The sequence below is a fragment of the Acinonyx jubatus genome, chromosome A2 (genome assembly GCF_027475565.1).
Source record: "Acinonyx jubatus isolate Ajub_Pintada_27869175 chromosome A2, VMU_Ajub_asm_v1.0, whole genome shotgun sequence".
Lineage (NCBI taxonomy): Eukaryota > Metazoa > Chordata > Mammalia > Carnivora > Felidae > Acinonyx > Acinonyx jubatus.
Window position 1 is genome coordinate 139,859,387 of NC_069383.1, and position 26,567 is coordinate 139,885,953.

The window sequence follows — 26,567 nt, forward strand, 5'->3', positions numbered from 1 at the left end:
TGATGAACAAAAGCTGGGAAGTGAAGAGCTGAAATGGGCATTTGCCCGGGGTCCCCTTCCCTTCAGGCCTGGCCTCTGGGAACACATCTGCCAGTTCAGTGGCCAGGCCCCGTGGCCTGCCCATTTGCCTCTTCCACCTCTGAACACCAGCAGCCAGCTCTGCTGCCAGGCAGCTGCCCTCAGGGGACCCCGTGCCGCATCCCCCCGAGCCTGGCTATCAAAACGTGTCCCTTCAGAATGAAAAAAAAAAAGGAGGCAGGGGAGTTGCTCTTTGACATGCCACTGGTCTTTCTTGCAATTTGTTAGCAAAGGAGTCCCGGTGAACGGTGAGAAAAACTTTCAAATGAAGAATTCGCCTTTTTCCATTCAACATACTTGAGCGCCTAACAAGTACTGGTACCTAAAAACTTACTAGTGCTCTGGCAAATACAGAGGTAATACACTACATCAAAACAGCTGATACTTCAGTGCTGAGTTCTGTTCGGAATGTTCCATGTGTGAGCTCAGTGAATCCTCACAGCAGCACTGACATACTGTTCCTATCCCCACTTTACAAAGAAACAGGCTGAGGAGATAAAGCAATCTGTCCGAGGTTGTTCAGGTTTTGTCTCTTTGCTCCTGCCTTACACTTTCACATGTGTGGGAGGGAGATGATATAAACAGAAAACAAAGTAGTAAGAAATAACAGGTATGTAAAATGCTGGCACTTTGGGGACCAATAAAGCTGAATGGGCATTTCAGAGGAAGGAAGCTACAGCCCAGATAACTGCAATCATACAACAAATTCATTTATTCAACAAATATTTATTGAATGCTTACTATCTATATGCTAGGGAATGTGCTAGTTTGAAATAGAATCAAAATAACGATACATAGACACGAAAGGCTGGATTTAGAGGGAAGGAAAAAAAAAAAACCTCAAAGAGAAAGACATGGACAGACGCAGAACAAGCTGCTCGTCTGACCCTTACCATCTAAGGAGTGGGAAGGGGCACAGGTGTGTCCTCCTCGCACAGATGCTCAGCAGCCTAGGAGCTCCTAAGTAGGGCCTGCTCACCACTGCATCCGAGCGCTGACCACAGTGCCCATTGGAGGGCTGGAGCTCTCGAAGTACCACGAATTAACAAGCAGAAGGCTGCTAGCAGACGTGGTGACCTACATGGTCACACGCAGGGATGCCTCGAACATGGCAAGGTGTCACCCAGCCATTCCCTGTGCTCTGGTGGAACAGTGGGTACTGTCATGCCTGCCAGACCCTTGGCTTGACTAGAGGTCTGGTGTGAGCAGGCCCGCTTCAGGCTCCATTTCCCTCCGTGGGACTAAAGTGCACCAGTCACCTGTCACCTGGGGGAGGGGCAGGCTCAAAGGAAGACCTGATGAATGACGCTGCTTTCCCTTTTCACCTCTACAGGTGGTTCTGATGTTTTAGATCCAGGATTACCCCATACCAACACTCTATTCATTCCCTCTTCCCACCCTAAACCAGCCTCAACTGAACTGAGGAGAAATGACCAGTTTCTGATGAGCCACACAAAAGAAAGCAGCTTTGTTTAGATGTCATAAACAGAGAGCTGGCCAGGGCACAAACGCCCTGCTTTCCAGCATAGAGCCCTTTGCCCTTCCCTTGCACTACTCTAATAAGTCATCTGGGCACCTACAACTAAATGCACGAGGCAAGGTGCAACCCAGAGCAATTTCTGTCACACCAGCAGGACATAATTCATCTATTGTTCTAAACCCAGGGTTCCTTAAAGCAAGGTGCAATGTTTAGATGTATGCTAATTCTCCAAGTTTGCAGCTTAGGAATTCTTACCCTAAGATTCATTGCCTAAGAGCAGGCTTCAGGCTTCAGTGAGGTTCTGGGAGGTTATCTAAGCATGTATATGCACATTTATGGAGAATTTGTCCCTCTGATAACATCGTGAAAGGAGTTAAACCCAAAGAGGTAAAGACCTTGCACTAAGAATATGTCCTCAGTTTAGCATCCTGCAATGTTATTAAGACTTCCCAGGGTGACTGCTGAACGGTTTGGGGCTTCCTTTTGGGGTAATGAAAATGTTCTAAAATTAATTATGGAGATATACAACTCTGTGAATATACTTATATTGAGTTGTGTATTCAGTGGGTAAATTGTATGGTATATGAATTATATAAAGCAGTTACTAAAAAAAAAAGAAAATGGGGGGCTGCCTGAGTGGCTCAATCGGTTAAGCATCTGACTCATGGTTTTGGCTCAGGTCATGATCTCATGGCTCATGGATTCAAGCTCCACGTTGGGCTCTGAGCTTACAGCACGGAGCCTGCTTGGGATTCATTCTCTCTTTCTCTCTCTGCACCCCCCCTCAAAATAAATAAAATTAAAAAAAAATTGGGGCACCTGGGTGGGTCAGTTGGTTAACTGTCCAACTCTTGACCTCAGCTCAGGTCTTGATCTCAGGGTCGTGAGTTTAGGCCCTGCATTGGGCCCCATGCTGAGTATGAAGCCTACTTAAAAAGAAAAAAATTTTTTTCTGGAACACTCCTGTTGCAATGGATTCCTCAAACTAACACTATGTTAATAGAAGCACCCTCTTAGCTACCAAAAAATAACTACTCATTATTTGAAGACAGCGGTAGCAGTAGCAATGCAGTTCCCCTTACTCTGTACTCTTTTAGGAAGAGGAAACACTTGATAGCTTACTCTTCAGTGGGAAATGACCAGGCTCATCCCAAATTTGGTAGTTAGCAAGATCAGCTGTAGACTAAATGGTCAATCTGCACAAACTCTTCCCCTCTAGAAGTCCAAGTGTTTACCCCCAAATGCTTGCCCCTTAGTCCTTAGTCAAAAGTTTCAAGCTGAAAATGAAGGGCCCTGTCTTCTCCTCTGAAGACAGCCATACCTTAATTTCCCTTACTATGTGCATATTACGCGTGAGAGAAGTCACTGACAAGGATGACTTCCAGTTTAGGTGAAAAAGCAATGGAAAAAATCTATTACCCTCCCTTCTACAACACTCCCACACACTCAAGCACTTCTGAGTTCTAAAACCATGCTCGACCCCAGCTCTCCTGTCTCCAGGATGCCAAAAGCTAGAACATAAAGGAGTCTCATTTCATGGGAAGCTGCTTAGAAACCTCTATGAGCTTGAAAAGGAACCACTACCTGCTTGCAGTAGAAAACAGGTTTGTTTTAGTTGGCCCAAATGAACCCATTTAGATCATCAATCAACAATCTATATTTTGGAGCACCTGGGTGGCTTAGTCGGTTGAGCGTCAAAATCTTCTTGGTCTTGGCTTAAGCCATGATCTCATGGTTTCATGAGTTCGAGCCCTGCATCAGGCTCTGCGCTGACAGCATGGAGCCTGCTTGGAATCGTCTCCTTCTCTCTCTGACCCTCCCCTGCTTGCTTTCTGTATCTTTCTCAAAATAAGTAAAAATAAACTTAGAAAAAAGAAAACAAAAAAATTTATATTTTGAACTCTTTTTTAAATGTTTTTATTATTTATCTTTGAGAGAGAGAGAGAGACAGAGCCTAAGTGGGGAGGGGCAGAGAGAGAGGGAGACACAGAATCAGAAGCAGGCTCCTGGCTCTGAGCTGGTCAGCACAGAACCCAACATGGGGCTCGAACCCAAAACCACAGGATCATGACCTGAGCCGAAGTTGGACGCTTAACCGACTGAGCTACCCAGAGGCCTCTTTATTTTGAACAATCTTAAGATCACAATTCATATGGAAGCTGTGTACACAGGGGTGGATAGTTACAATAATCCCCTAGGGAACAAAACACATAAGCTCTTTTCTCATAAAATAAATTTCAGCCCCAGAATCCTATGTTTCTTCCAAATAACTATAGCTGGCTTCTTATTTGTATTCCTACTACAAGAAATCTTGCTAGGGGGATAATTCTCAAAAGAGATGATAAATGGGGATTAAGTATTACCAGCCCCTAAATCACGCTGCAAAAAATTGACTTCTTCAATAGGAACAGTTTACTTACAATCTCTAAATTAACTAATTACCATTATCTAAAAGGTTCCAACTCAGACTTTTGCAACTGCATCTATCACAAGTTTCAAAGACAAGTGGTGAAAAATATATAACCAAGTAGAAGACAAGTGATTAGATTCCAAGAAAATAACTCTTATTATCTTATTATAATATGAAAAAGTGCTGCAAGTTAACTACCATGTAGTCTGCATTTACCTATGCGAGTATCTTCAAGGAATTTTTTTTTAAGTATTCAGTATAACTTGGAATTGTAAAGAAACATCCAAATAGTATTCCAAAAGGAAGCCCAGATAGATCCTGATACTGAGCACTGGATTGCCTTAAAATGTCAAGCTCAGAAAGCAATGAGGTCTGCTAATTTGGCATCACATTTGAATAGGTATTCTGATGATGTATGAATAGAGTTTAAAAGACTATAAAATAGGTCACTGCTTAAAAAGCTGAGGCTCAATAATGCAAGTCACAAAAGGAACTTCAAAACCATCTGTGTTATGACAGGTAAAGACTCTGACTTGTCTATACCTTGGAAAACGGAAGACCTCAGAATCCTATAGAACAAAAGCTCCGTGAAAGCAGGAGCTGTCTAGCTAAACACCAGATCTCCAGCATGTGCCTGGCACGCAGTAGGCACTCAGCACATTTTTGTTGTATTAATGAGTACTGTTGAATAAATAAACTCTTCAGGAATAGTTTCCAAAAGTCAAAGGGTCAAGGAGAGTAAAGATTCTCAGTAAAGAGCTCAACATGTAATATTATCTTTCCCACAGGTTTTTTAAAATGTTATGCCTCAAATATCACTAAAATTATCTTTTGTTTCTGAAGAACAAAGTGCACCAACTGCGGAGGAAATGGGCCCTGATTCAGATGAACCTCACAGAGAGTATTTTAAAAGGAGAAAACTGAGATGACGCACTATCACACTACAGCATATTGACCAGCATATTTGGTAACAACCCTCTCCAAAACTGTCGGGTTCCTCTGGTTTCTATTTCAGCTAGGTAAGCAGTTTTTCAGTCCATTGATTTTAAAAGTTTTCCCTTTCCCATAGCCAAGAACTTCTACATTTCCCTTGTCTTCTCTTAGTCCCTGCAAACTTTCCCATAATTCACCTGTGTGGCTTTTTATTCGAATTCCTTTTGTTTGGAAAATCCTTCCTTTTCCTCCTATCCCAGGCGGAAAGCATTCTCCCTAAGTACAATCCCTTCTGATTTTATGTAAGTTTCATTTCCTTGCAGCAGAGGCCTGGTCTATTTCCTGAAGCCAAATTCATTGTGCTCCATAAAAGTGAAGATAAAATCATTCAAACCACAGTCAGGAACAGAATCATCTACCAGTCTGTGGTGCCCTTTCTGCCAATTTCTCATTCCAATATGACTTTCTGATGGTGACCTTGTGTTCCTTTCATCCTGGCATCTCTATTTTCTAATCCACAGAATTTTCCCCTCCCAAGTCCATAAATTTTAAATCATATGCAACCTAAAATTTTCTGCTATAAATTCTGTTTCCCAAAGTTAAACAACCTTGATAAATGAAAGGAACTATGGACAGAAATTAGCTGATTTACAATAATAACATTTTAATGTGTTTAATCCTTTGGATATTATTTTGCCAAGGAGTAAATAGACAGAAGAAAAGAAATGCACAAATACTTCATAAAAACTATTTCATTTGATCTTTGTAATAACCTTGGAAGGCAGGCAGAACAGGCATTTATTACCCCCTTTAGAACAATAAACTAAACATCAAGAAGTTTACTTTTCTGACTTGCCCAACCAGTGTCACAGACCAACTAGTATCTGCCCAAAACCATATTAAGGTCTTGCCTCTTCCAACTCAAAGGCCATCTACTATATACTCTCTGTGTGTTTCTATCCTACAGCCAAGGAGCTACTTCCTAGATATTCAGCATTTCAAAGAGAGGATAGCCCTCTGGCTTCTGGGACACCATCTCCCTTCAGCTAACAAGCAGGAAAGCCACCTTCAACTTTCCCAATAGAAAACAATGCTCTTTTCTCTCATATACCACCATTAACAACTACTTTCCAACATAATTTCCAACAGTTCCTGCTTTAAAGGGCCTTACTCATAATGAGCTAATAATCCAGAAAGTCTGCATCAGCATATGATTTTCTCAATAAAGTTCAGGGCTGATGCAACATTTCTCAGTCTGCAATTCTACAGCTAAAAGGACAAGAACACAGAACAGTCAAAAATTACGCAAGACAATGTTACAGTTTTTTTTTTACTCCACCACATCTGCCTCTATGGGTCTCCTGTGAGTCATTGTCTTTTGTGTTCAGTCATCATTATAGGAACTCCCATTCTCTAAATTATTTTATTTCTTAAAGCAAAGCTCTGCAATAAAAATGGAATCCTATTACATCTTTCACCTTGCTGAAGCACTGACCCCTTAACTTAGCACCTCAGATGCCATGTTGTTCCAATTTTCACCACTACCATTTTACACAAACAAAAAAGAGGCAAAGTAATGTTGCAATTCATTTATTTATTCATTCAACAAACACATACGAAATCCTATCAGATACGGGGGACTGGGACCCAAAAATAAGCAAGTATCCCTCCTCTCATAACCTGGAGGAGAGGAAAACTAAAAAAGTAATTACAGAATAAACTGATCTAGGGTAAGGTAGAGGGGAGCACAGGGCTTGGGGCAGTGGCCTTCATGGAATGCTTCCTGGAAGAAGTGATCTGTGAGCATTTATATAAGCATCTCTTTACTTTCAGTACAAAATAAACATAAAACACTAACCCTACTCCCTGAAAGTTTATAAGCTTTACTTGCCAAGAGTCAAGTGAAAAACCTAATTTAATAGCATAATTTATTCTTGACTACTTGCCCTAAATTTCGAACCTTAACCTATACTCCCTTCAGCATAAATTACAGAGGGTACAAATTCTGACCTATACAGTGCCTTCTCACAAGTCTGTAAAACAGGATTAAAGATATGCACAACAAAATAAAACGCACTTTTTAAAAATACAACCATTTCACTAACTGGAAATAAACACTGTGAACAATCCAAACCCTACAAAGCATGGCTGTCGGAAGAGGAAACTGAGGTTCAAAAAGTCCCACTTTAATACAACAGAATAAAAGATCTCTTTGAAGTCACCAGAACAGCTTGAACAAAAAGAGAAACAGAAGGCTATTGTGGGGCTTTAGCCTCCAGATGATGAACCCCAAACACACTGCAATGGTAAACAAACAAGCCTCTGAGCCGGAATCTGATTTGGTGACCTGACAAAAACATTACAATTTAAGGAATCTCTCTCTCCCCATTATTCCCCAAAGTTCCACTGGCTAGCAGCTCGTTTTCTTGCTGGTTCCTAGGTTTATTGCTTGTAAATTATAATGCAGTATGCTTTTCAAAAAAAAGGTACAGGCAAATGAAAACAACCCTGGTTTTAAAGACCTATAAAAGACAGTATATGTAACAGAAATAGTGTTTACTATGAGGACCTATTACTCCTTTATGCCACTCCAGTGGATTTTAAACTCAAACGAATGCTACCACTGCCCACTAAAGAGCAGGTTACAGGAGGGAAGCAGCACACTCGTACACCTGCCTCAGCAGGACCCGACTGCCTCTCTCACCATTTCCCGGTGCTTAGGCCAAGTAGCTGCCTAGAAACTGGGGCTGCAGACGCCAACCACTTATATTCTGCTATCCCAACAAGTAGGCTCTAAAGTCATACTTCCATTTGGTCAGGCACATACATCCTCATCCTCACCACTCAGATCCCCAGCTGAAGCCAGAGAAACTCAGCGGCCCCAAGAAGGCTGGCGGCGGGCAGAAGTGGAAGAGAGGGTCCCGAGTGATCCCTTTACTCCGCCAGTCCAAGGTGGGCCCGGTAATCCAACACCTACAACTCGGAGCGGCACCGCCGAGCCCCTCGTCCAGCTTGGCCCAGGGGGCTGCGATCCCCCACCCGAGACCCCAGCAGACCTCAGAGTTCACCTGGGCCCCGGGGCCCCTGACCCAGAACCGCCGCCACGCCACTGCCCTCCTGGCCTGGGCCGCCGACCCCTGGCCCCGGTCCCCGCCCGGGAGACCCTGTCCGGCCCGCGCCCGAAGCCCTCTCGCGGCCCGGGGCCGCCCCGCGCCGCCCGCCCAACCGGCGGGCCGCGCACCGTGTGGGACTGCAGGCTCTGGCTCGCCTCGATGGCTGCTGTCAGCGGCACCGTGTCGTCCAGCAGCACCTTGCCGGCCGGCGGCTTCTCCATGAAGGCCATCCCGGGACGCTCGTCCGCCACCACCTCGACACCAGGGGCAGGAACCAGAGGCGCCGACTCCCGCCGCCCGCCCGGCTCCGCCGCCGCCGCCGCCGCTGTCAACACGCGCCGCCCCACGCGCCGCCGCCACCCGCCGCGCCCGCGGGGTCCTAGCGCCTGCCTTCCCGCCGCCGCTGTCAACACCGGCCGCCCTTCTCGCCACCGCCTCCCGCGGGGTCCTAGCGCCAACCTACCACAGTCACCTCTGCCCTCGACCCCTGTTTTTCAAGCTCCGCGCATCCGCTCGCGGACCCAGTACCCTTAGCACCGGCCTCAGACCCGGGACATTCCACCCCTAAGCCATCACCTCCGGAGATCCTCAGATCCGAAGACACCGCGTCCTGAGCCCTGCGATCCAGGAACCCTCAGGCCAAAGATTGCCAAACCATGCCTGGCAGTGTTGGGCTTCTCACTTTAGGGCCTCAGAAGCTGGGAATGCCAGACTTGAGATCTTTAGAGCTGTACCTCTCCCACCCAGGCCTCCCGGGCTCAAGTATCCTAGGATCCAGAAAAGGGGCCTCAGGGTGAGCCCCTCAGTCGGAGCCCTGCAGATCCAGAAACCCAGAAAATCCAGGTTTTACTGAACCTATCCTAGCATTTCAGACCCAAGAACCTAAGAGCTGGGTCCTCAGAATTGGACCCCACAGTTGGAGCCTTTGGACTCCAGGACCCTCAGACCTGAGCTCTTTGAACTGGGGATCCTAAAAACTGGGCCTCCATCCGGGACTCCAACCTCCACCTTTGTCCCCAGCCACAAAGCCTTATCAAAAAGAAAACCATAGGCCCCTAATGGAGTCACTTATGCTAAATCACATCCCCAAACCCAGGGCTAACCCCCCAACCTAACTGCAGTTTCAACCTCCCCCAGAAATGTAGTTTTAACCCGTCAGTCAGGAATTTTCTGGCCAGCACCAGTGAAGTAATCTGTCACACAGACCTAATCCATCCCCCCAAAGGAAGATAAGGTAATTTGCATAAGACCCCCTGCTCTTCCTCTAAGGGAAAGTCACCTTACTGAAATAATCCTTTCTTTTGCTAATAACCTTCCTGCCCCACCATCCTTCCTATAAAAACCATCCATTTTGTACAATTCCTGAGAGCCTCTTTCTACTTACTAGATGAGATGCTGCATGATTCATGAATCACTTAATAATGCCTATTAGCTCTTCAAATTTACTTGGCTGCATTTTGGCTTTGTAGCAGCCTTCAACCCTGAGAACCCTCAACCAAGATGCTGTAGACTTGGGGTTTTCAGTGCCACTGTACTGGCTCCAAGAACCTCAAACCCAGAGCCAGAGAACTTTGAGATCAACTTTTCAGCTCCAAATTAGTCTCCACAGTCTTTCTGAACCCTAGACCACAATTCTGGCACTCCCCCCCCCCACTTCCCCCACCCGGAAATCCCACCCACACTGCTCTTTCCCAGGGCTGCATCCCCAGACAGTGGAGACAGACATGGAACCAGATGACAAGGATCTCCAGGGCTCTGGTATTTACCAGCTGTGTGACCTTGAATAAGTTACCCAACCTCTCTGAGCCTCAGCTCCCTATCTGCAAAATGGAGATAATAATACCTGTATGGAAAGGTTGGGATGTGGAATGCAGTAAGACAGGATGGGGCTTGGCACATTTTGCTCAACGATATTAGTTAACTTCCTTCCCCTACAGTTCACAGAATGGGGAGTTTCTAACTCTTAAATTTGCCTCCCCTACATTTCTATATTTTAGACAAGAACTTAAAAGTTCTTGGTAACCCCACCACCACCATACCACCACCACAATGGGACATGACAGAAAAGGCCTCCACAGTATCTAAAGAATACCCTCTCCAAATCTTGAGATTATAGAGATTGTTGGGCAAGTAGCCACGACAGACTGAACATGTGAAAAGGGAAAAAAGAACTTCATGATTCGGTCCTAATATAATCAGAATTCTTCCTGCATTCCATTTTTGTCTCAGCGTGTTTAAAAGCAGCAGTCTATTAAAAGGCAACCAGATATGATTTAGGGATGAGTCAACTTTTTAGTTCCACTTTTTTTTTTTTAAGGTAAATGGATTATTTCATTGCCAGAATCACAGAAACCAAAATTTTGCTTTAATCATTATTCCTGTCATGATGTGGACCGACTAAGACAAGACTCTTCTCAAATAATGCTGGTGGGAGTATAAATCGGTCCGACCTTTCTGAAAGGCATTTATCCATTCAACAATAATTTATGGAGTACTTACCATGTAATAGGTACCTTACCTGGTGGAAGGGGCTAGAATTTGACAATACATATCAAGGGCTTTAAAAAAGTTCTCACTCAGTAATTACACCTTTAAGAGGGTATCCTAAGGAAATAATCAAGAGATCAGTGAAAATAAATAGCAAGAAAGGATAAATACCTAACAATAAGGAATTGGACAAATCATGGTACAATCATAAATAGAATATTTTGCAATGATTAAAAATCAGATTATCATAGGCTTTTAATGATGTTGGGAAGTGATCTTGATGCGATAGTAAGTGAAAAAAAATATGTATTTTTTGTATGATCCCAATTTTAAAAAATGCTTATATAGAAAAATAACAGGGGAACAAAATATGAACTGAGGGCTCTAGGGAAGTGGGATCATGATGCTTTCCATTTTATGCTTTTCTGTTTTTTTTCAAAATGTCTCTAATGAAGGTATTTTACTTGTATGATCACGAAAAAAATAATATTCAGCTGAATTGCAGAGGTTGTAAAATAACAACTTTGTCTAAGTTTTCCTCACTAGGAAAAGGAAACTGAAACAAGAAATCAGATATTTGATGGAATGAAGCCAGAGACTCTCAGTCAGACTTTCCCTTTCTCTGGAAATTCTTGCCTGAAGTAAGCCCCTCAGAATAAATACTATGGTGAGCTTTATAATTTCATTTTCATCTGCCCATATCAGTACCTTGTCAGTGATCCCCTGAGGATCCTAGACATAAGTGGGTCCCTATTGTCTGGAAACCAGGCCCCAAACCCTGTGACAGCTTTTGGAGTGGCTCAGGCTGAATGTGGGGAAACCTTTCCCAGGCCAGGGCTGATCTAAATCAAATCAGCTTCGCTTCTGGTCTCAGGCCAGGTAAAGCTAGTGACTTCTGTGGTACCTTGGTTTTTGCCCCATGCACAACTACTCAGGCTAGCAGGGAAAGAAATGAGGATGCTTTACTGAGGATGCTTCTAGACCTGGCAACTGCTCTACAATCAAATCATAGAAGCTTGTGAAAAACTCAGTGCTTCTTAAGCCGCATTGCCTCCCAACTCAAAATTATTGCGTTTCTTTGAATATTGATGACCTGTATAAAAAACAACAAAATTTGATCAAACTCAGATAGGATCATTTTTATTTCCCTTACGTGTTGATATTTTCCATCACATCATGGAGGAATTTTGCCCAGGGTTTAGAAGGTCATATGAACTGTTACAGCTAAAAGCCACCCTGGAAATTGATTGTGGCCTAGAAATTGCCTGTTTGTGGTGCCTCCTATTAATCCTGTTCTATTTACATAGTGTCAACATTAGTTTTGGGTTTTCTTATGATTTTGAACTTAAATGGTTTCTTCTAGTTGATTTTGCCCCAACCCAGAATTTCTCTGAAGATGTTGAGAATTCTTGTGTCTGCTGTGTTTGTAATCCAAATGAAGGCAAGCCAAGAACAAAAAAAGTGAAACATCTGGGACCCTGGAGATACTGAAGTGCAGCCCAAGAGTAATTTCACAGCACTCCCATTCTGCTCAGATAGAGCTGGTTAATAAATTATGCCAACACATGAGGCATTCAGAGTGCTACAGCTGCTCAGAGTGACAGTCAACCCTTGGTAGAGTAAGTTTTAATATAAAAACTTAGTAGATACAATTTAATAGCAATTTTCTTTGGGAGTAAATTGGCTCTGTGAATCATACTCTAAGAACATAAAAGAAAAATGACTAATAGTTCAGCACAAAATGAAAACCTGTGGTTACCTAAGAGGTACCAGTGTGCATTTAGCAATTTCTTCTTCTAGATGAATACACAGGTCGAGTCTACAAGATGAATGGTGGCTGTGGTGAGGCTTTCTTCCCGTTGCTACTCAAGATTTGCTGCTCAGAAAAAGAAATGAGTGGCATCTCACCAATATGGAAATGTTTCTAATAGAGTATAAAAATCTGTTAAGCAATTTTCCAGTACATTAGGCTGAAATTGCTTAAGATGGGTATATCTTTCTGTAGCAATCAAACATTACATAAATTGCAGTCTTACAATGCCCCTATGTGGAAAGTGCTAGTACAATTTGGCCTGCTATCTTAGTACTTTTGTACTTCCTTCCACTTGTGACCTAGTACAAGGCCACCTCTCAATTATCCAAGAGAGAATTTCCTAATATGAGGGTAACCCATGCTTTTATTAGAAGACTCATTCTTTCTGGCATCTCCTCCAGGGCTCAACATGAAAAAGACAACCAGCCAGTTTCTCTTATAGCTAGCTTTTACAAACCATGAGTGGTTTGAGAAAATCTCTGAGTAAAAACAGTAAGTCATCACTTACAGAGTAGTAGTCCCTTCTCACCTCCTTCTCAATTCCAACTTTTTATTGATTTACGGAGATCAAAGACAACTATGGGACCCAGCAAGCACGGAGGAAGGAAGGAAGGAAGGAAGGAAGGAAGGAAGGAAGGAAGGAAGGAAGGAAGGAAGGAAGGAAGGAAGGAAGAAGGAAGGAAGGAAGGAAGGAAGGAAGGAAGGAAGGAAGGAAGGAAGGAAGGAAGGAAGGAAGGAAAAAGGAAAAGAAAGAAAGGCAAAGTGCTCATATTGAGAAGGTACTTTTGAATTACACAGTATAAATCAGTTACCAGTCAGATCTGGTACATTCCCCTTCCCCCACCATATTTGGCCTACACTTAACTTTTCACCTTTAGAATAATGATTTCAGTAATTCTGCTCTAAAGACAATCACTGAGTGTCAACTGAGAAAAACGGTAGGTGATGGTTATGGGTGGAAGCCATCAAGTAACAGTGTTTAGGATAATACTACAACTATAGCAGGGAATGAGATCTAGCACATTTTGAATATAAAAAGAATTCTATACAATGGTGGTTCCAAACACTTTATGCCACATAACAAGATACTATTATAGAAACTGACAGTGCTCCAGTAATGGGATTATAAGACCCACAGGGAGATGGAAGAAAGAAATGCTTTGGAGCCAGGCAGGCTCCTATTTGCATCCCAGCTCCACTGCATGCTAGCTGTACAGCCTTGGGCAAGTCACAGAGCATCAGTCTGTTTCCTTGCCTTTAAAATGGGACATTAACTTTAATTCACAAAGTTTTCAAGGATTAGAGTTAATGTAGAAAATTGACTCATTGGGGTGCCTGGCTGGCTCAGTCGACAGAGCATGCAACTCTTTATTCTCAGGATTATAAATCTGGGCCCCACATTGGGTGTAGAGATCACTTAAAAATAAAATCTAAGGGGCACCTTCGTGGCTCAGTTCAACTCGGTTTGGGCTCAGGTCATGATTTCGCGGTTTTCTGAGTTCGAGCTCTGCGTCGGCTGATAGCATGAAGCCTGCTTGGGATTCTCTCTCTCCCTGTCTTTCTCTGTCCCTCCCCAACTTGTGTTGTCTCTCTCAAAATAAGTAAACTTAAAAAAAGAAAATAAAATCTTAAATTAAAAAAAAGAAAAAAGAAAATTGGTGAAAAACAGTAAAAAGGTAAAAAAAGAAAATAGTGAAAAAATGGTAGTTACTAGTATTAATGATCACATCACACTCCATTTCTGGACCTATACTTCAAGACTGCTGCTAGTCCCAGAGAGTGAGCTCTACAGGAAGATGCAGTCTTGGCTTTGAGTCTGTATTTTGTTCAAGTTCATATATATATATATATATATATATATATATATATATATATATATGTTTTTTGTATTGATAATGTTGTTTTTAATATAATTTATTGTAAAGTTGGCTTACAGTATATACACTGTGCTCTTGGTTTTGGGGGTAGATTCCCATGATTCATCCCTTACATACAACACCGGGTGCTCATTCCAACAAGTGCCCTCCTCAATGCCCATCACCCATTTTCCCCTCTCCCCCGCCCTCCCCCATCAACTCTGTTCTCTGTATTTAAGTCTCTTGTGGTTTGCCTCCCTCCTTCTCTGTAACTATTTTCCCCCCTTCCCTTCCTCCATGGTCTTCTGTTAAGTTTCTCAAGTTCCACATATGAGTGAAAACATGTGATATGTCTTTCTCTTATTACACTTAGCATAATACCCTCCAGTTCCATCCACATTGCTGCAAATGGCAGGATTTTATTCTTTCTCATTGCCAAATAGTATTCCATTGTATATATAAACCACATCTTCTTTAACCATTCACCAGTTGATGGACATTTAGGCTCTTTCCATAATTTGGCTATTGTTGAAAGCACTGCTATAAACATTGGGGTACATGTGCTCCTATGAATCAGCACTCCTGTACTCTCTGGATAAATTCCTAGTAGTGTTATTGTTGAGTCGTAGGGCAGCTCTATTTTTAATTTTTTGAGGAACCTTCACACTGTTTTCCAGAGGGCTGTACCAGTCTGCATTCCCACCAACAGTGCAGGAGGGTTCCCGTTTCTCCACATCCTCAGCAGCATCTGTTGTTTCCTGAGTTGTTCATTTTAGCCACTGTGACTGGTGTGAGGTGGTATCTCCATGTAGTTTTGATTTGTATTTCCCTGTGATGAGTGATGTTGAGCATCTTTTCACGTGTCTGTTGGCCACTGGATGTCTTCTCTAGAAAAGCATCTATTCATGTCTTCTGCCCATTTCTTCACTGGATTATTTGTTTTTTTGGTGTTGAGTTTGGGAAGTTCTTTATATATTTTGGATACTAACCCTTTATCCAATATGCCATTTGCAAATGTCTTTTCCCATTCTGTTGGTTGCCTTTTAGTTGATTGTTTCCTTCGCAGTGCAGAAGCTTTTTATCTTCATGAGGGCCCAATAGTTTGTTTTTGCTTTTAATTCCCTTGCTTTTGGATATGTCAAGCAAGAAATTACTGTAGCTAGAGTCAAAGAGTTTGCCTGTTTCTCCTCTAGGATTTTGATGGTTTCCTGTCTCACATTTAGGTCTTTCATCCATTTTGAGTTTATTTTTGTGTATGGTGTAAGAAAGTGGTCTAGTTTCATTATTCAGCATGTTGCTGTCCAGTTCTCCCAGCACCATTTGCTAAGAGACAGTCTTTTTTCTCTTGGATACTCTTTCTTGCTTTGCCAAAGACTAGTTGGCCATATATTTGTGGGTCCAATTCTGGGTTCTCTATTCTATTCCATTGGTCTGTGTGTTTTTGTGCCAATACCATACTGTCTTGATGATTACAGCTTTCTAGTAGAAGCTAAAGTCTGAAATCATCATGCCTCCCACTTTGGTTTTCTTTTTCAACATTACTTTGGCTTTCAACATTCCGGGTCTTTTGTGGTTCCATACAAATTTCAGGATTGTTCTAGCTTTCAGAATTTCCATTTTGTTTTCCAATGCTGTATCAAAACTTCAGCTTGTGTAGTCTTTCACCTTATAAATGAGTCTTCTTCAGGTGCACCTGAGCCCGCACATGCTGTCTATTCTGAAGCCCATAGGAATGGCATCCTTGCTTCTCACATTGATTTTAGTATTTTCATCTCACCCATCACCAACTAGTGTACGGTATAACACCTAACAGTTTAAAAATATTATTTATACACATCACTGCCCTCTAGTGCCCAGAATGACTTTTTCTAGTAATCTGCTTAACTTCTACCTTTGATGTAAAAACAAAATCTAGTTACTGATCCACCAGGAGAAAAACCTTTTGCCAGGAAAAGTGAGTTGATCCCTCCAATTACACTTGATCTCATCTTCCTGATCAAAGCATCTAGCTGTAGAACCGCTCTATAAAGCTACAGAGCAGAAGTGGATGCTGTACTACAGATTATGTTATGTTGGCTGCATTGGGGATGATCACTCAGTACTAACACATTAAGCGCATTTCCTCTTCAGCACCCCTCAATTTTTTTTTTTGATGCTGTTTAATTTTCACTACCCCTCAACTCTTTTAAGAATTTGGCCTCCTGTGTTCCTTATACATTTTATTTCTTACAATATGTTTACAATAAGCATGTATTATTTATAAAGGGGAGAATCCACAGTATTTTCAAGGGAGGGAGAAAATAATCTGGATTATCAAAACAAATTTTGCATTCAAACTAGTCCAGGTTTAGACTGATTGACATCCTGAAAAATTAGCTTGTCATCTGTTTAGTTGTGGGCCAGTTTGCTTTAAACTGAGGAGAATCTCTAACCTCACTGACAGGGGAAAATGGATGACAGTAGTGGCTACTTTACAGGCTAGACCTGGTACTTAGAGATTTGCATCTATCAACTCCAACAATCCTGTGTGGTAGGTGTCCTTATCCTCGTTTTATACATGAGATTGACAGAGTTTACATAAATGAGTCCAAGTGTGTGCATAAGCCGTTCTCCAATAACAGGAAAACCATCTGGAAGACAAATGCCACTGATGATGGAACAAGGTGCCATCGTGGTATAAACGGGAACAAATTACAGTAAACTCTGACCTGGAAACTACTCAACAGGATCTAAGAATGCTGACTGGTAGAAGGTAGGTGTTCAAAGACGACCTGACTTCTGTTGTTGTCCTCAATAATTAAATGGTAGTTATAAATTCAGTGAGGAATTTACTCTCCACAGACACAGGCAGGTTTGTGTTATCCAAATGTATATCTAACTAGATGTGAAATCCTAAAAGTAGAACCTTCAGCTAAATAACCTTCCCAATAATTTTTCAATTTTAAAAACCTAGACAGATGATGAATATACTCAAGTCTGCGTGAAGCATAAAACTGGATTGGATAGAGGACTTTTGCACACCCCTCTCCCTGCTCCCCTTCCCCAACTCAGGCTTCTGGGTCTATAAGCCATCCTTCAGTGAAGAGCAGCAAAACCTATTTTCCTCAGAGGCTCCTCACGAATAGTACCACTAGCACCTGAACGTGCATCTTTACACACGTTTCAGGATTTGGGAGTTTCTGGGACCATAACTTTAACCAAGCCTTCCATAACAGTCTTTTTACTTTCTATTACAAAACACGACACTGCAATAACAGCAATGAACTGCTTTAGCTTTCGCACTTCTGCGGAAGCTAAAACAACTTCTCCAACATATAAAGGGGCTGGAAAGCTAATTTCCTGTGAAAGTAAAACACAGCCTGGCCCTGGCATTTTAGTTCCCAGGAGAGCTGAAATAAGCCCATTGATCAAAACTCCATGTACAATTGTCTTTCCAAACTTGGTGTGTTTTGCAAACTCTTCATTTAAATGCAAAGGATTGACATCCCCCGTTAATTCTGAGAAGGCGGCCACGTCCCTCTGTGTGAAGGCCCTGCTGAGTTCAGCATGGTCTCCAACTCGGACATGCATCTGCTCAATGTGCCACCTGCTCGGCACTTGCCGGCTCAGGCAGATTCTCCTCTGAAGCCCATCCCACCAACGATAGCTGCAAGTTACTGGGAACATCTTCAGCACTGTCAAAGTCCAGCAATCGGAGCTTTTAGACTGCTTCAACCTTCAGATGTGATTCTGGCATCAAAAAGTACCTTTTGAGAGCGGAGGAATGTTTCTGACATTGAAGACTATTCAATCCAACACTAGTTCCCTACTGTTACCAGATAAGGCAAGAAGAAATGGAGAAACCTGTAAGAGAAAGAAAAAGTTAAGGAAATATTGGGAAAAGACTGCACTGAAACACGGGGCATGTGGAAACATGCCTAATTTCATGGGGTAAGCAAAGCTGATGCAGCAGCATTCTAAAGAGCATCCTTAGAGGTGGCCTTAGATAAATAAGTGATAGTAAGTTCAGAGACCGTGTTCCATTATTTAAGGCACTAGGCATCAAGCAATAAATGAAAAGTTAAGACTTTTCCACAAGAGCTCTAAGTTTCATCCCCAAACATCTCCCATAAAATCCAGAATCTAAGTGCTCTGTCTCACACTTCTAGAAGCAACAAAGTCCTTATACCTCCCCACCACTCCCAGCTGAATAGTGTCAGCCATACTAGATTTATGCAGGCACAAAAATGGAACATGTATTAAAAAGCAGTTTCATCCCTACTCAACCTGGTTTGGAATATGTGAAGGAATGGGCTTTACCTGAATCACTCTGAAAGCACATTTCTTGCCTTTATAGGATCCCAACAGAGTCAAAGAGCTCCACAATTTTACAAGACCACTGTGGAAAGATCAAGAATACATAAAGATTTGTTGCGGTGACATCTCCCTAGTACCTTCATGACGGTCCAGGCAGTTAAATTAGGTCCAGAAAACCTAATTTAAATGAGAAAACTTCAAAAGTAAAAGCACAATATGTTATAGGCAGAGAATACAATGAACCTCAATTAGGAATTTTTTAAAAAAATTTTATTTAAGTAATCTTTACACCCAATGTGGGGCTCGAACTTATGACCCCTAGATCAAGAGTCACATGCTCCTCAGACTGAGCCAGCCAGGAGCCCCGGGAATGTTTCTAAAATACACATCTCTGAGTTTGCAACCATGACCATCAATTGGGAAACACTACAATTGTAAGCAAATCATGAGTTTTCCTCTGTATAGTGTAAGCTCGGTGGATGAATGTTCGTATCCTTCCCAGTTTAAACTTCTAAAAGCTGCTCAGGGTTCACAATGACAAAACTCTTCTCATACTGAGAGGAGAGCATTTTTGCTCTATTTCTCCACTCAGCTCTCTGCTCTGTTATACCACAAATATGCCACCATCTGTTGTACCTGCTACATATCCTCAAGATGGCTGACAAGGTCTTCTCTTCGTAGGTCAGGATGTCCAAGGGTAAGGCTGCATCAACCTAGGTATGGAATAATACTATTAGGAGACTACTGTCATCACTAATCTTTATTCTTTTAAGTAATCTCTATGCCCAGTGTGGGGTTTGAACTCATAACCCTGAGATCAGGAGTCGCATGCTCCTCCAACTGAGCCAGCCAGGTGCCCCTGTCATCACCATTCTTAAAGTCTAATAACTAATCCTGTCAACTGCTTTTCTCCTCCAAAAAAACAGTATTTAGTAGTGGTGTAGTACTGGTCCTGCTTATTTACAATTCCCTGTCTGGAATGTTCTTCTTGTACCTCTTCATACTGCTAGTGACTCTTCACCTTTCAAGTCTTTGTTTAAACTGTCCTATCCCTGGGAGCTGGGTCAGTTGGTAGAGCATGAGACTTTCAATTTCAGGGCCATGAGTTCAAGCCCCACGTTGGGCATGAAGCCTACTTAATAAAAGGTCTCATCCCTGATCCTCAAGCTTAAGCTCAATTGCTTGGTATGCTCGTTCACATACAGGAACCACATACTTCCTTGCATAATATTCATTATTCTTGCCAGTAACTGTTCAACAGAGTTTTCTACTAAAATAATCAAGACTATTCATCAATGAGGCAGATGCCCTGTCTGTTCATGGCTACATCCTCAGGAACCAGGTTTTATACCTGCCATATAGAAGGAATAGTTTTTCCTTGAACTTTTTATTTTGAAAAATTACAGTCACAGGAGGTTGCAAAGAAATTTACAGGAAGGTTCTACGCACCCTTCAAAGCCTCCCCCAGTAGTACAATATCAAAACCAAAAGTCTAATATCGACCAGTTTATTCAGATTTTACCAGTGACATACGCACTCATGTTGGTGTATGTCAACACCAACGTTGCGTGTTTATGTGTGTACTTCTACGCAATTTTACCACATAAGTAGTTTCATGCAACCACCAGCACAATCAAGATAAAGAATTATACCATCACCACAGGGCTTGCTCCTTCTACCTCTTTTTAGTCACAGCCACTCCTCCCCCCAACCCCTAACCACTAATCTTTCTCCAGATTATATAACTGTTATTTCAGGAGCATTACATACATGGGATCACCTGACTGTTACTTTTTGGAACTAGCTTTTCACTTAACATAATTCTCTGGAGATTCAGTTACACTACTGCATATATCTATAGTGTGTTCCTTTTTATTATCGAGTATATTCCATGGTACGAACATTTAACTACTCACCCACTGAAGGACATCTGGCTAACTTCTGCTTTTGGGCTCTTACAAATAAAGCTGCTATAAGCACTCACATACGAGTTCTGTGCAAACACTAGTAAGTTTTTACTTCTCTGGGACAAATGCACAGGTGTGTAACCGCTGGGTAGTACAGTAGCTGCATGTTTAATTTTTTCTTTTACAAATGGTGTTCCAAAGTGGCCGTGCCGTTTTACATTCCCACTAGCAATGCATGAGTGATCCAGTTTCTCTGCATCCTTGCCAGCATTTAATGTTATCACTATCTATAAAATTTCAGTTGTTCTGCCAGGTGTGTAGTGATATCTCATCATGTATTTTTAAAAAAATTTTTTTAATGTTTATTTATTTTTGACAGAGAGAGAGACAGAGCATGAATGGGGGAGAGGCAGAGAGAGAGGGAGACACAGAATCCAAAGCAGGCTCCAGGTTCTGAGCTGTCAGCACAGAGCCTGACGCGGGGCTCAAACTCACAGACTGTGAGATCATGACCCGAGCCGAAGTCGGGTGCTCAACCGACTGAGCCACCCAGGCACCCCACTCATCGTGTATTTTTTAAAATATTTTTTTAATTTGAGAGAGAGCAAGCAGGGGAGAGGGGCAGAGGGAAAAAGAAAGAGAATCCTAAGTAGGCTCTATACTCAGTGCAGGGCCTGACAGAGGCTAGATCCCACGACCCTGGCATCATGACCTGAGACAAAATCAAGAGTCGGATGCTCAATCGACTGAGCCACCCAGGTGCCCCTGTGTTTTTAATTTGTATTTCCCTAATGGCTAAGAATGCTGAACTTTTCATTCATGTGCTTCTTTGCCAATGGTACATCTTTTTTAGTGAAATGTCTATTCATATCTTTTGCTCATTTTCTTTTTGTTATTTATTTATTTAGAGAGCAAGCGAGCATGTGCCTGACCGGGGGAGGGGCAGAGAGAGAGGGAGAGAGAATCCCAAGCAGGCGCCACACTGTCAGCATGGAACCCGACACGGAGCTCGAACCCACAAACCATGAGATCACAATCTGAGCCAAAATCAAGTCGGACCCTTAGCCAACTGAGCCACCCAAGCGCCCCTGCTCATTTTCTAATTGCAATGTTTGGTTTCTCACTATTGAGTTTTGAGAGTTCTTTTCATATTCTAGATATGCAGGTTTCAAATAGTTCCCCCAGTCTGTAATATGTCTTTTCATCCTCTTAACTGAGTCTTTTGTGGAGTATATGTTTTTAATTTTAATGAGATGCTCACCAGATGGATTTGATAAAACATATGAATCAGAAAGTAATTTTCTGAGTCATCTGCCTTTGTTCTCTCTCAAAATTCTACTATTTTCAAGAGAATGCTAAAAGAGGACTACTCAATGTGCCGGTCTGTGATAAAATAAGAGGCTGTATCACAATGTAAATGAACAAGATTGCTAAGCACATTGTTTAGTTCAGCTGTTCTTTTATTTTTTTTTTAGTAATCTCTACACCAATGTGGAGCTTGAATTCACAACCCCACGATTAAGAATCACATGCTCCTCTGATGGTTTCAGCTCAATTTTTCACATTAAGGAGACTTTCTCAGTAAAGGAAGTGGTGTGCTGATTCTGCTGCGAGCCACAAATCTTCACAAAACTATCTGCAGGTTGCAGATCTGGACCATACCGTGAGTAGTATTGGCCTAAAACAAACATTTGTCTAACAAGTTGCTCATCAAACAGAAGGCATATTAGAACAAACCTACCCAAAGTATATTTCTGAAAGTCAGCTTCTGCAATTTCAAATATGGTTTTACAGTTCTAAAAAAGTATTTGAAAGAGCACCATTTTAATATTTCTTACAAAGATCTAAGGAGTGTTCAATCTACTAAGTGATTCATACCTCCCCAAACAGGTCCTTCAAGGCTGAAATAAGCAGCTGTTTGAACTGTGCAACATTCAGTCCAACCCCATGGTCTTGAAATTCTCTGTAATAACATTAAAAAGGAAAAAATGTATTTCATACTATTCAGACTCATAAAAAAGTAATCAAAAGTAGAACTTAGGAAACTGAACTTACAGACACACTTTCATATAGTGGTGCTCAGAGGGATTTTTGTAAACTATTCTCTCATATGTAGTGGCTGGAGCTGGCATCTTTTCCAACACTGACCACATCTAGAAATCAAGTCAAGAGAGCTAGAAGTTAGCAAGGTACAAGCTATTTTTCACTTTTTTAATGACAATCTGACCCATCTTCATTTTTTTAATTAAGCTCTACACCCAATGTGGGGCTTGAACTCACAATCCCAAGATCAAGAGTCACATACTTTACCAACTGAGCCAGCCAGGTACCTGACTCATTTGATTTTTAAAAGAACTCCTAGTATAGTGGGGTGCCTCAGTGGCTCAGTCAGTTAAGCATCTGACTTAGCTCAGGTCATGATCTCAAAGTTCACAAGTTTGAGTCCCATGTCAGGCTCTGTGCTGACAGCTCAGAGCCTGGAGCCTGCTTCGGACTGTATGTCTCCCTCTCTATCTGCCCCTCCCCTGCTTGTGCTCACACTTGCTTGCTCTCTCTCTCTCTCTCTCTCTCTCGAAAATAAATAAATAAACTTAAAAAAAAAAAAAAGATAAAAGAACTCCTACTATAGTAACTAATCTAATTCTGGTCAAACCAAAGTTACCCAGACAGACACAAAGTTTCCAGATTTTATATATGCCAGACCATTGTACTCTTAAATTCTAATGACATAATCCCAATGAACATTTATCATCACTTAGTACCTAGCTCTATGCTAAACGCTTCACATACTTTAGGTCATAAGTCTTCAAAATGATCCCACGAGGTAAAAGCTATTATCACTCCCATTTTTGGGAAAAGGACATTGAGGCTTAGCAAAGAGAGGGAACACTTGCCCAAGGGCACACAGATTCCAACGGCTCCTGAGTCCTCTCAAGACCACTCTAGTAGGATGTCTCTCTCTCTTTTTATTTTTGAGAGACAGAGAGAGAGAAAGCACGAGCAGGGGAGGGGCAGAGAGACAGAATCCAAAGCAGGCTTTAGGCTCTGAGCTATCAGCATAAAGCCTGACACGGAGCTCGAACTCATGAGCTGTGCAATCATGACCCAAGCTGAAGTCAGGCGCTTAACCAACTGGGCCTCCCAGGCGCCCCTAGTATATCTCTTTAAAAAAAAAAAAAAAAAAATCGCATACAGGAATAAAATCTAGGATCTGAAGGCCCTCTTCTTGTTTACTCTCAGTCCACACAGTACATGAGCAGAATGAGGGGTGGTAGTTCTGCTGTCCCATCACATGCTGGTTTGCCTGCTGTCTGTCTGGAAGCAATGTCTGCACAGGGCTATTTCGCAAACCCACAAAAGACCAAGCTTAAACAGCAAAGGGTTTAAGAGGAATTCCTGGAATGGACCTCGATGTCATTCCTAACAGATTTGGATCTTTCAAGAACACAGAACATGCTGATCCCCCTGTGGAGAATCCCTGTCCTTGGCTCCACTCCCACCTCACTCTCCCTCTGCATAGCCCCTACTCATCCTTTGAATTTTAGCTTACAGGTTACCTCCTCTTCTCGGAGCTTCACCTCAAGGAGGCCTTCCTTGACACCCTGTTCTAAGTTAGATTCCCTTGTTATGCAACCTCTTAATACTGTTTAATATCTGGTTCTCCACTAAAGGAACCAGGAAACTGAGGTCCAACCAAGGAAAGGGACTTAGCAAAGGTCATAAAGCTCTAAACCAGCATTTACAAAAACCTATGCATCAGGCTTAGTTCCTACTACTCCTAGATGATATCCCCTGAGAAAATGACAAGTCAAGGTCAAGGAGCTACATCCAACCACCCACTTAATAGTTACTGTGTCTGGCGCAGAGTATGTATTCAGTAAACACTTACTGAATGGTGATGTCTTAGGCCTGTATGTTCAAGGGTATCTTTGGTTTCAACACTGCAGAAATAACTACCTGATGATTCTTTCCCAATCATTAGAATCTTCCCTGACTAGAAGAACAGGAAGAATCACTTCATTCGTTGTCTCACACATGATAGGTGTTTTTTAAGAGTTACTATCAGCCTTGACAGAGTTGGCTGCCTGAGGTAGGGGAATGAGATTGGGGCCTGGGGCTCAGGCTGTCAAAAACAATGAAGACTTAATGAGTATTCTGGAAATGGACCATGATAATGGTTGCACAGCAATGTTAACGTACACTTAAAAGTGATAAATTTTATGTCATATATATTTTACCAAAAAAGACTTAAGGAACAATTGTTTACTGAGCAGTCACCTCCACATAGCCTGAGCTTCAGGGTCAGTGACAGTATTGCCCTCTGCAGGTTATCCTGATATTAAAGGAGAGAATGTCAGGTAGCCCTTCATACAGCCTGGCATATCCACCAGGCTCAGCACCATGAAAGCACTTCCACAGCCATTGTTATCATAATCTTTGAAGCCAGACTTTGTAATGGCTGCAAGGATGCTCATCAAATGACCTCCTACTAACAGATGTCCCTACTTCCACCTGCTTCGCCCCAGCACCTCCCAATCTAGTTTCTACAGCAGCCAGGATGAGTCAATTAAAAGCTATTCAAGCCGCGGCCATTTCTCTGCTCAAAACCTTGCAACGGTTCCCATTTTACTCAGAGTAAAGCTAAAGGACCTACCGGTCCTGCAAGGCCTTACCTGATTTGTACCCCTGCCTCCTCCAACCGCTCTGATCTCATGTCCTACCATACTCCCCTACTCAACCCCTTCCACCAGAGGCCTCCTAGCTCTTCCTCACACACCATTTCCCTCCCGCCTCTGCGCCTGGCTCCTAGCTTTAACGCAGGCTGGGAATGCTCTTTTTCCAGGTAGCCAGGTGGCTCGCTCCCTTGCTTCCTTCATGGCTTTGATCAACTCTCCCCCCTCGCTTTGGTCTGGTGGTTATCTAATACGGCAACCCCTCCAAGCTCCTGCTCTAGTTTTTTTCTCATAGAACTTACTACGCCTCTAACACAACTACGTAACTCATTCTCTACTTGTACTTCCCTCCTCCACCCCAACAAAACGTACACTCCACAAGAAACAGGAATATCTTGTTCGATACTGTTTCTCAAGAATCAAAAACTGCATCGCACACAGTACACATTAAATACATAAGGCTGGGGCCAAATCAGTCATTAAAGAAAAAAAAAAGCTCAATCATGCACTGTTGGGCACTTCGGTTGTTTTCAACTTTCTTCGACCACCATCCGCCACTTATTTAGCGCCCACCTGGCGCCGGGCGCATGCGCTCTGCACACATGGTCCCGCTCGCTCCTCGCAGCCACCATCCGCTACCGAGACCCCGCAGCACAAACCCCCAGGGAGGTGCGCGGCGGAACCTCCCCAGCCGCACAGTGTCCCAAACCCCAGCGGATAGGTACTTCAGAATGCCACGCGCCGCCCGCCGCCAACTCCCGTCTTGCGCACGCGCGCCTGGCGCACACGTCCTAGCGTCAACAGCGTGGCCGACTGAGCCCGATCCCGGCGAACAACCGCTCTGCTATGGTCTTCCACTTTTCTGCTCTCGGTCGGACTAACCTGGCGCCTTCCTGAATTCCGTTCCTTGCAAGACTCTGTCAAAGCTCGGAGCTCCCCCGCAGAGGCCAGACCCTGGGCCCGGGAAACTCCGGGGATGTTTACGTTTGGCTCCTGTTTCGCCCTCCGGAAGCGTCAATGACGTCTAGGCGCGGATATGACGTCACCGCGCGGAGTTCGCCTAAGAACCTAGGGATAAATCGTGATCAGTAGCTGAGACTGGCCGAGCTCAGTGCCCCCTGGTGCTCACTCCAGAGAATGCTCTATGAGCGAATGTCTGAATGGGGTTGGGACTCCGGATGTGTTTATTCGGTCCGGGAGCTCGCTTCATAGTCATTCATTTATGCATGCATTCATTCATTCAACTTTATATATAGCAGCTCTTCTGCTGAGCATTTGTCAAGCACTCCAAGGACAGGAGCCGCTCTCAATGTCCCTTGTGGCTCCCAGCATACAGTAGTGTATCTATCTGAGTTGGTCCAGATGGTCCTGTCTTCAAATTTAAGCCAGGTTTCATCTGTGCATTTATTCAGTAAGTACTTGCTGGCCCCGTACCCGTAAAACAAATAGTGTTTATATTTAATAATTAATAATAATAATAGATGATAATTATCAAGTATTTTCTTTGGGCCAGGTGCTATG

At 42.8% G+C, this 26,567-nt stretch overlaps 3 protein-coding genes across 14 annotated transcripts in view; all 3 read right to left on the reverse strand.

Moving 5' to 3' along the window:
• The window catches only part of PXK (PX domain containing serine/threonine kinase like), a 73,958-nt gene extending 65,600 nt beyond the window's left edge, over positions 1–8,358 (reverse strand). For 4 of the 11 annotated variants that reach the window (XM_027039084.2, XM_027039090.2, XM_027039085.2 and 1 more), the window contains exon 1: positions 8,143–8,356. In XM_027039084.2, coding sequence (XP_026894885.1) covers positions 8,143–8,244 — 102 coding nt within the window. In that variant the 5' untranslated portion in view covers positions 8,245–8,356. Of the gene's footprint in view, positions 1–8,142 lie in introns of all 11 variants that reach the window. The other 7 variants (XM_027039081.2, XM_053219168.1, XM_053219166.1 and 4 more) reach the window with 3 other exon arrangements.
• A 7,970-nt stretch (positions 8,359–16,328) lies between these two features.
• HTD2 (hydroxyacyl-thioester dehydratase type 2) lies at positions 16,329–17,836 on the reverse strand. Its single transcript, XM_015065287.3, has one exon. It carries the CDS (start codon positions 17,834–17,836, stop codon positions 17,333–17,335), a length of 504 nt encoding a protein of 167 aa, XP_014920773.1. The 3' UTR covers positions 16,329–17,332.
• On the reverse strand, positions 16,375–26,088 carry RPP14 (ribonuclease P/MRP subunit p14). Of its 2 annotated transcripts, none has more exons than XM_015065289.3 (6): positions 25,929–26,088; positions 22,429–22,526; positions 22,252–22,336; positions 19,103–19,179; positions 18,470–18,548; positions 16,375–18,013 (listed from the first exon to the last, which is right to left on the reverse strand). In XM_015065289.3, the coding sequence occupies exons 2-6, from the start codon at positions 22,524–22,526 to the stop codon at positions 17,957–17,959; spliced, it is 396 nt and encodes a 131-aa protein (XP_014920775.1). In that variant the 5' UTR covers positions 25,929–26,088; the 3' UTR covers positions 16,375–17,956. The 2 variants fall into 2 exon arrangements, with proteins under 2 accessions (XP_014920775.1, XP_014920774.1); XM_015065288.3 differs by lacking the exon at positions 25,929–26,088 and adding an exon at positions 25,620–25,810.
• Between the last annotated feature and the right edge of the window lie 479 nt (positions 26,089–26,567).

Excerpts from the sequence above, each read along its gene's own strand:
- HTD2 (XM_015065287.3), bottom strand. The coding sequence starts at position 17,836 with ATGTTCCCAGTAACTTGCAGCTATCGTTGGTGGGATGGGCTTCAGAGG.
- RPP14 (XM_015065289.3), bottom strand. The coding sequence starts at position 22,526 with ATGTGGTCAGTGTTGGAAAAGATGCCAGCTCCAGCCACTACATATGAG. Across the intron at positions 19,180-22,251 it reads TGAAGGACCTGTTTGGGGAG|GTTGATGCAGCCTTACCCTT; the intron begins GTATGAATCACT and ends TTCCATACCTAG. Across the intron at positions 18,549-19,102 it reads ATCTTGAGGATATGTAGCAG|TGGTCTTGTAAAATTGTGGA; the intron begins GTACAACAGATG and ends ATCTTTCCACAG.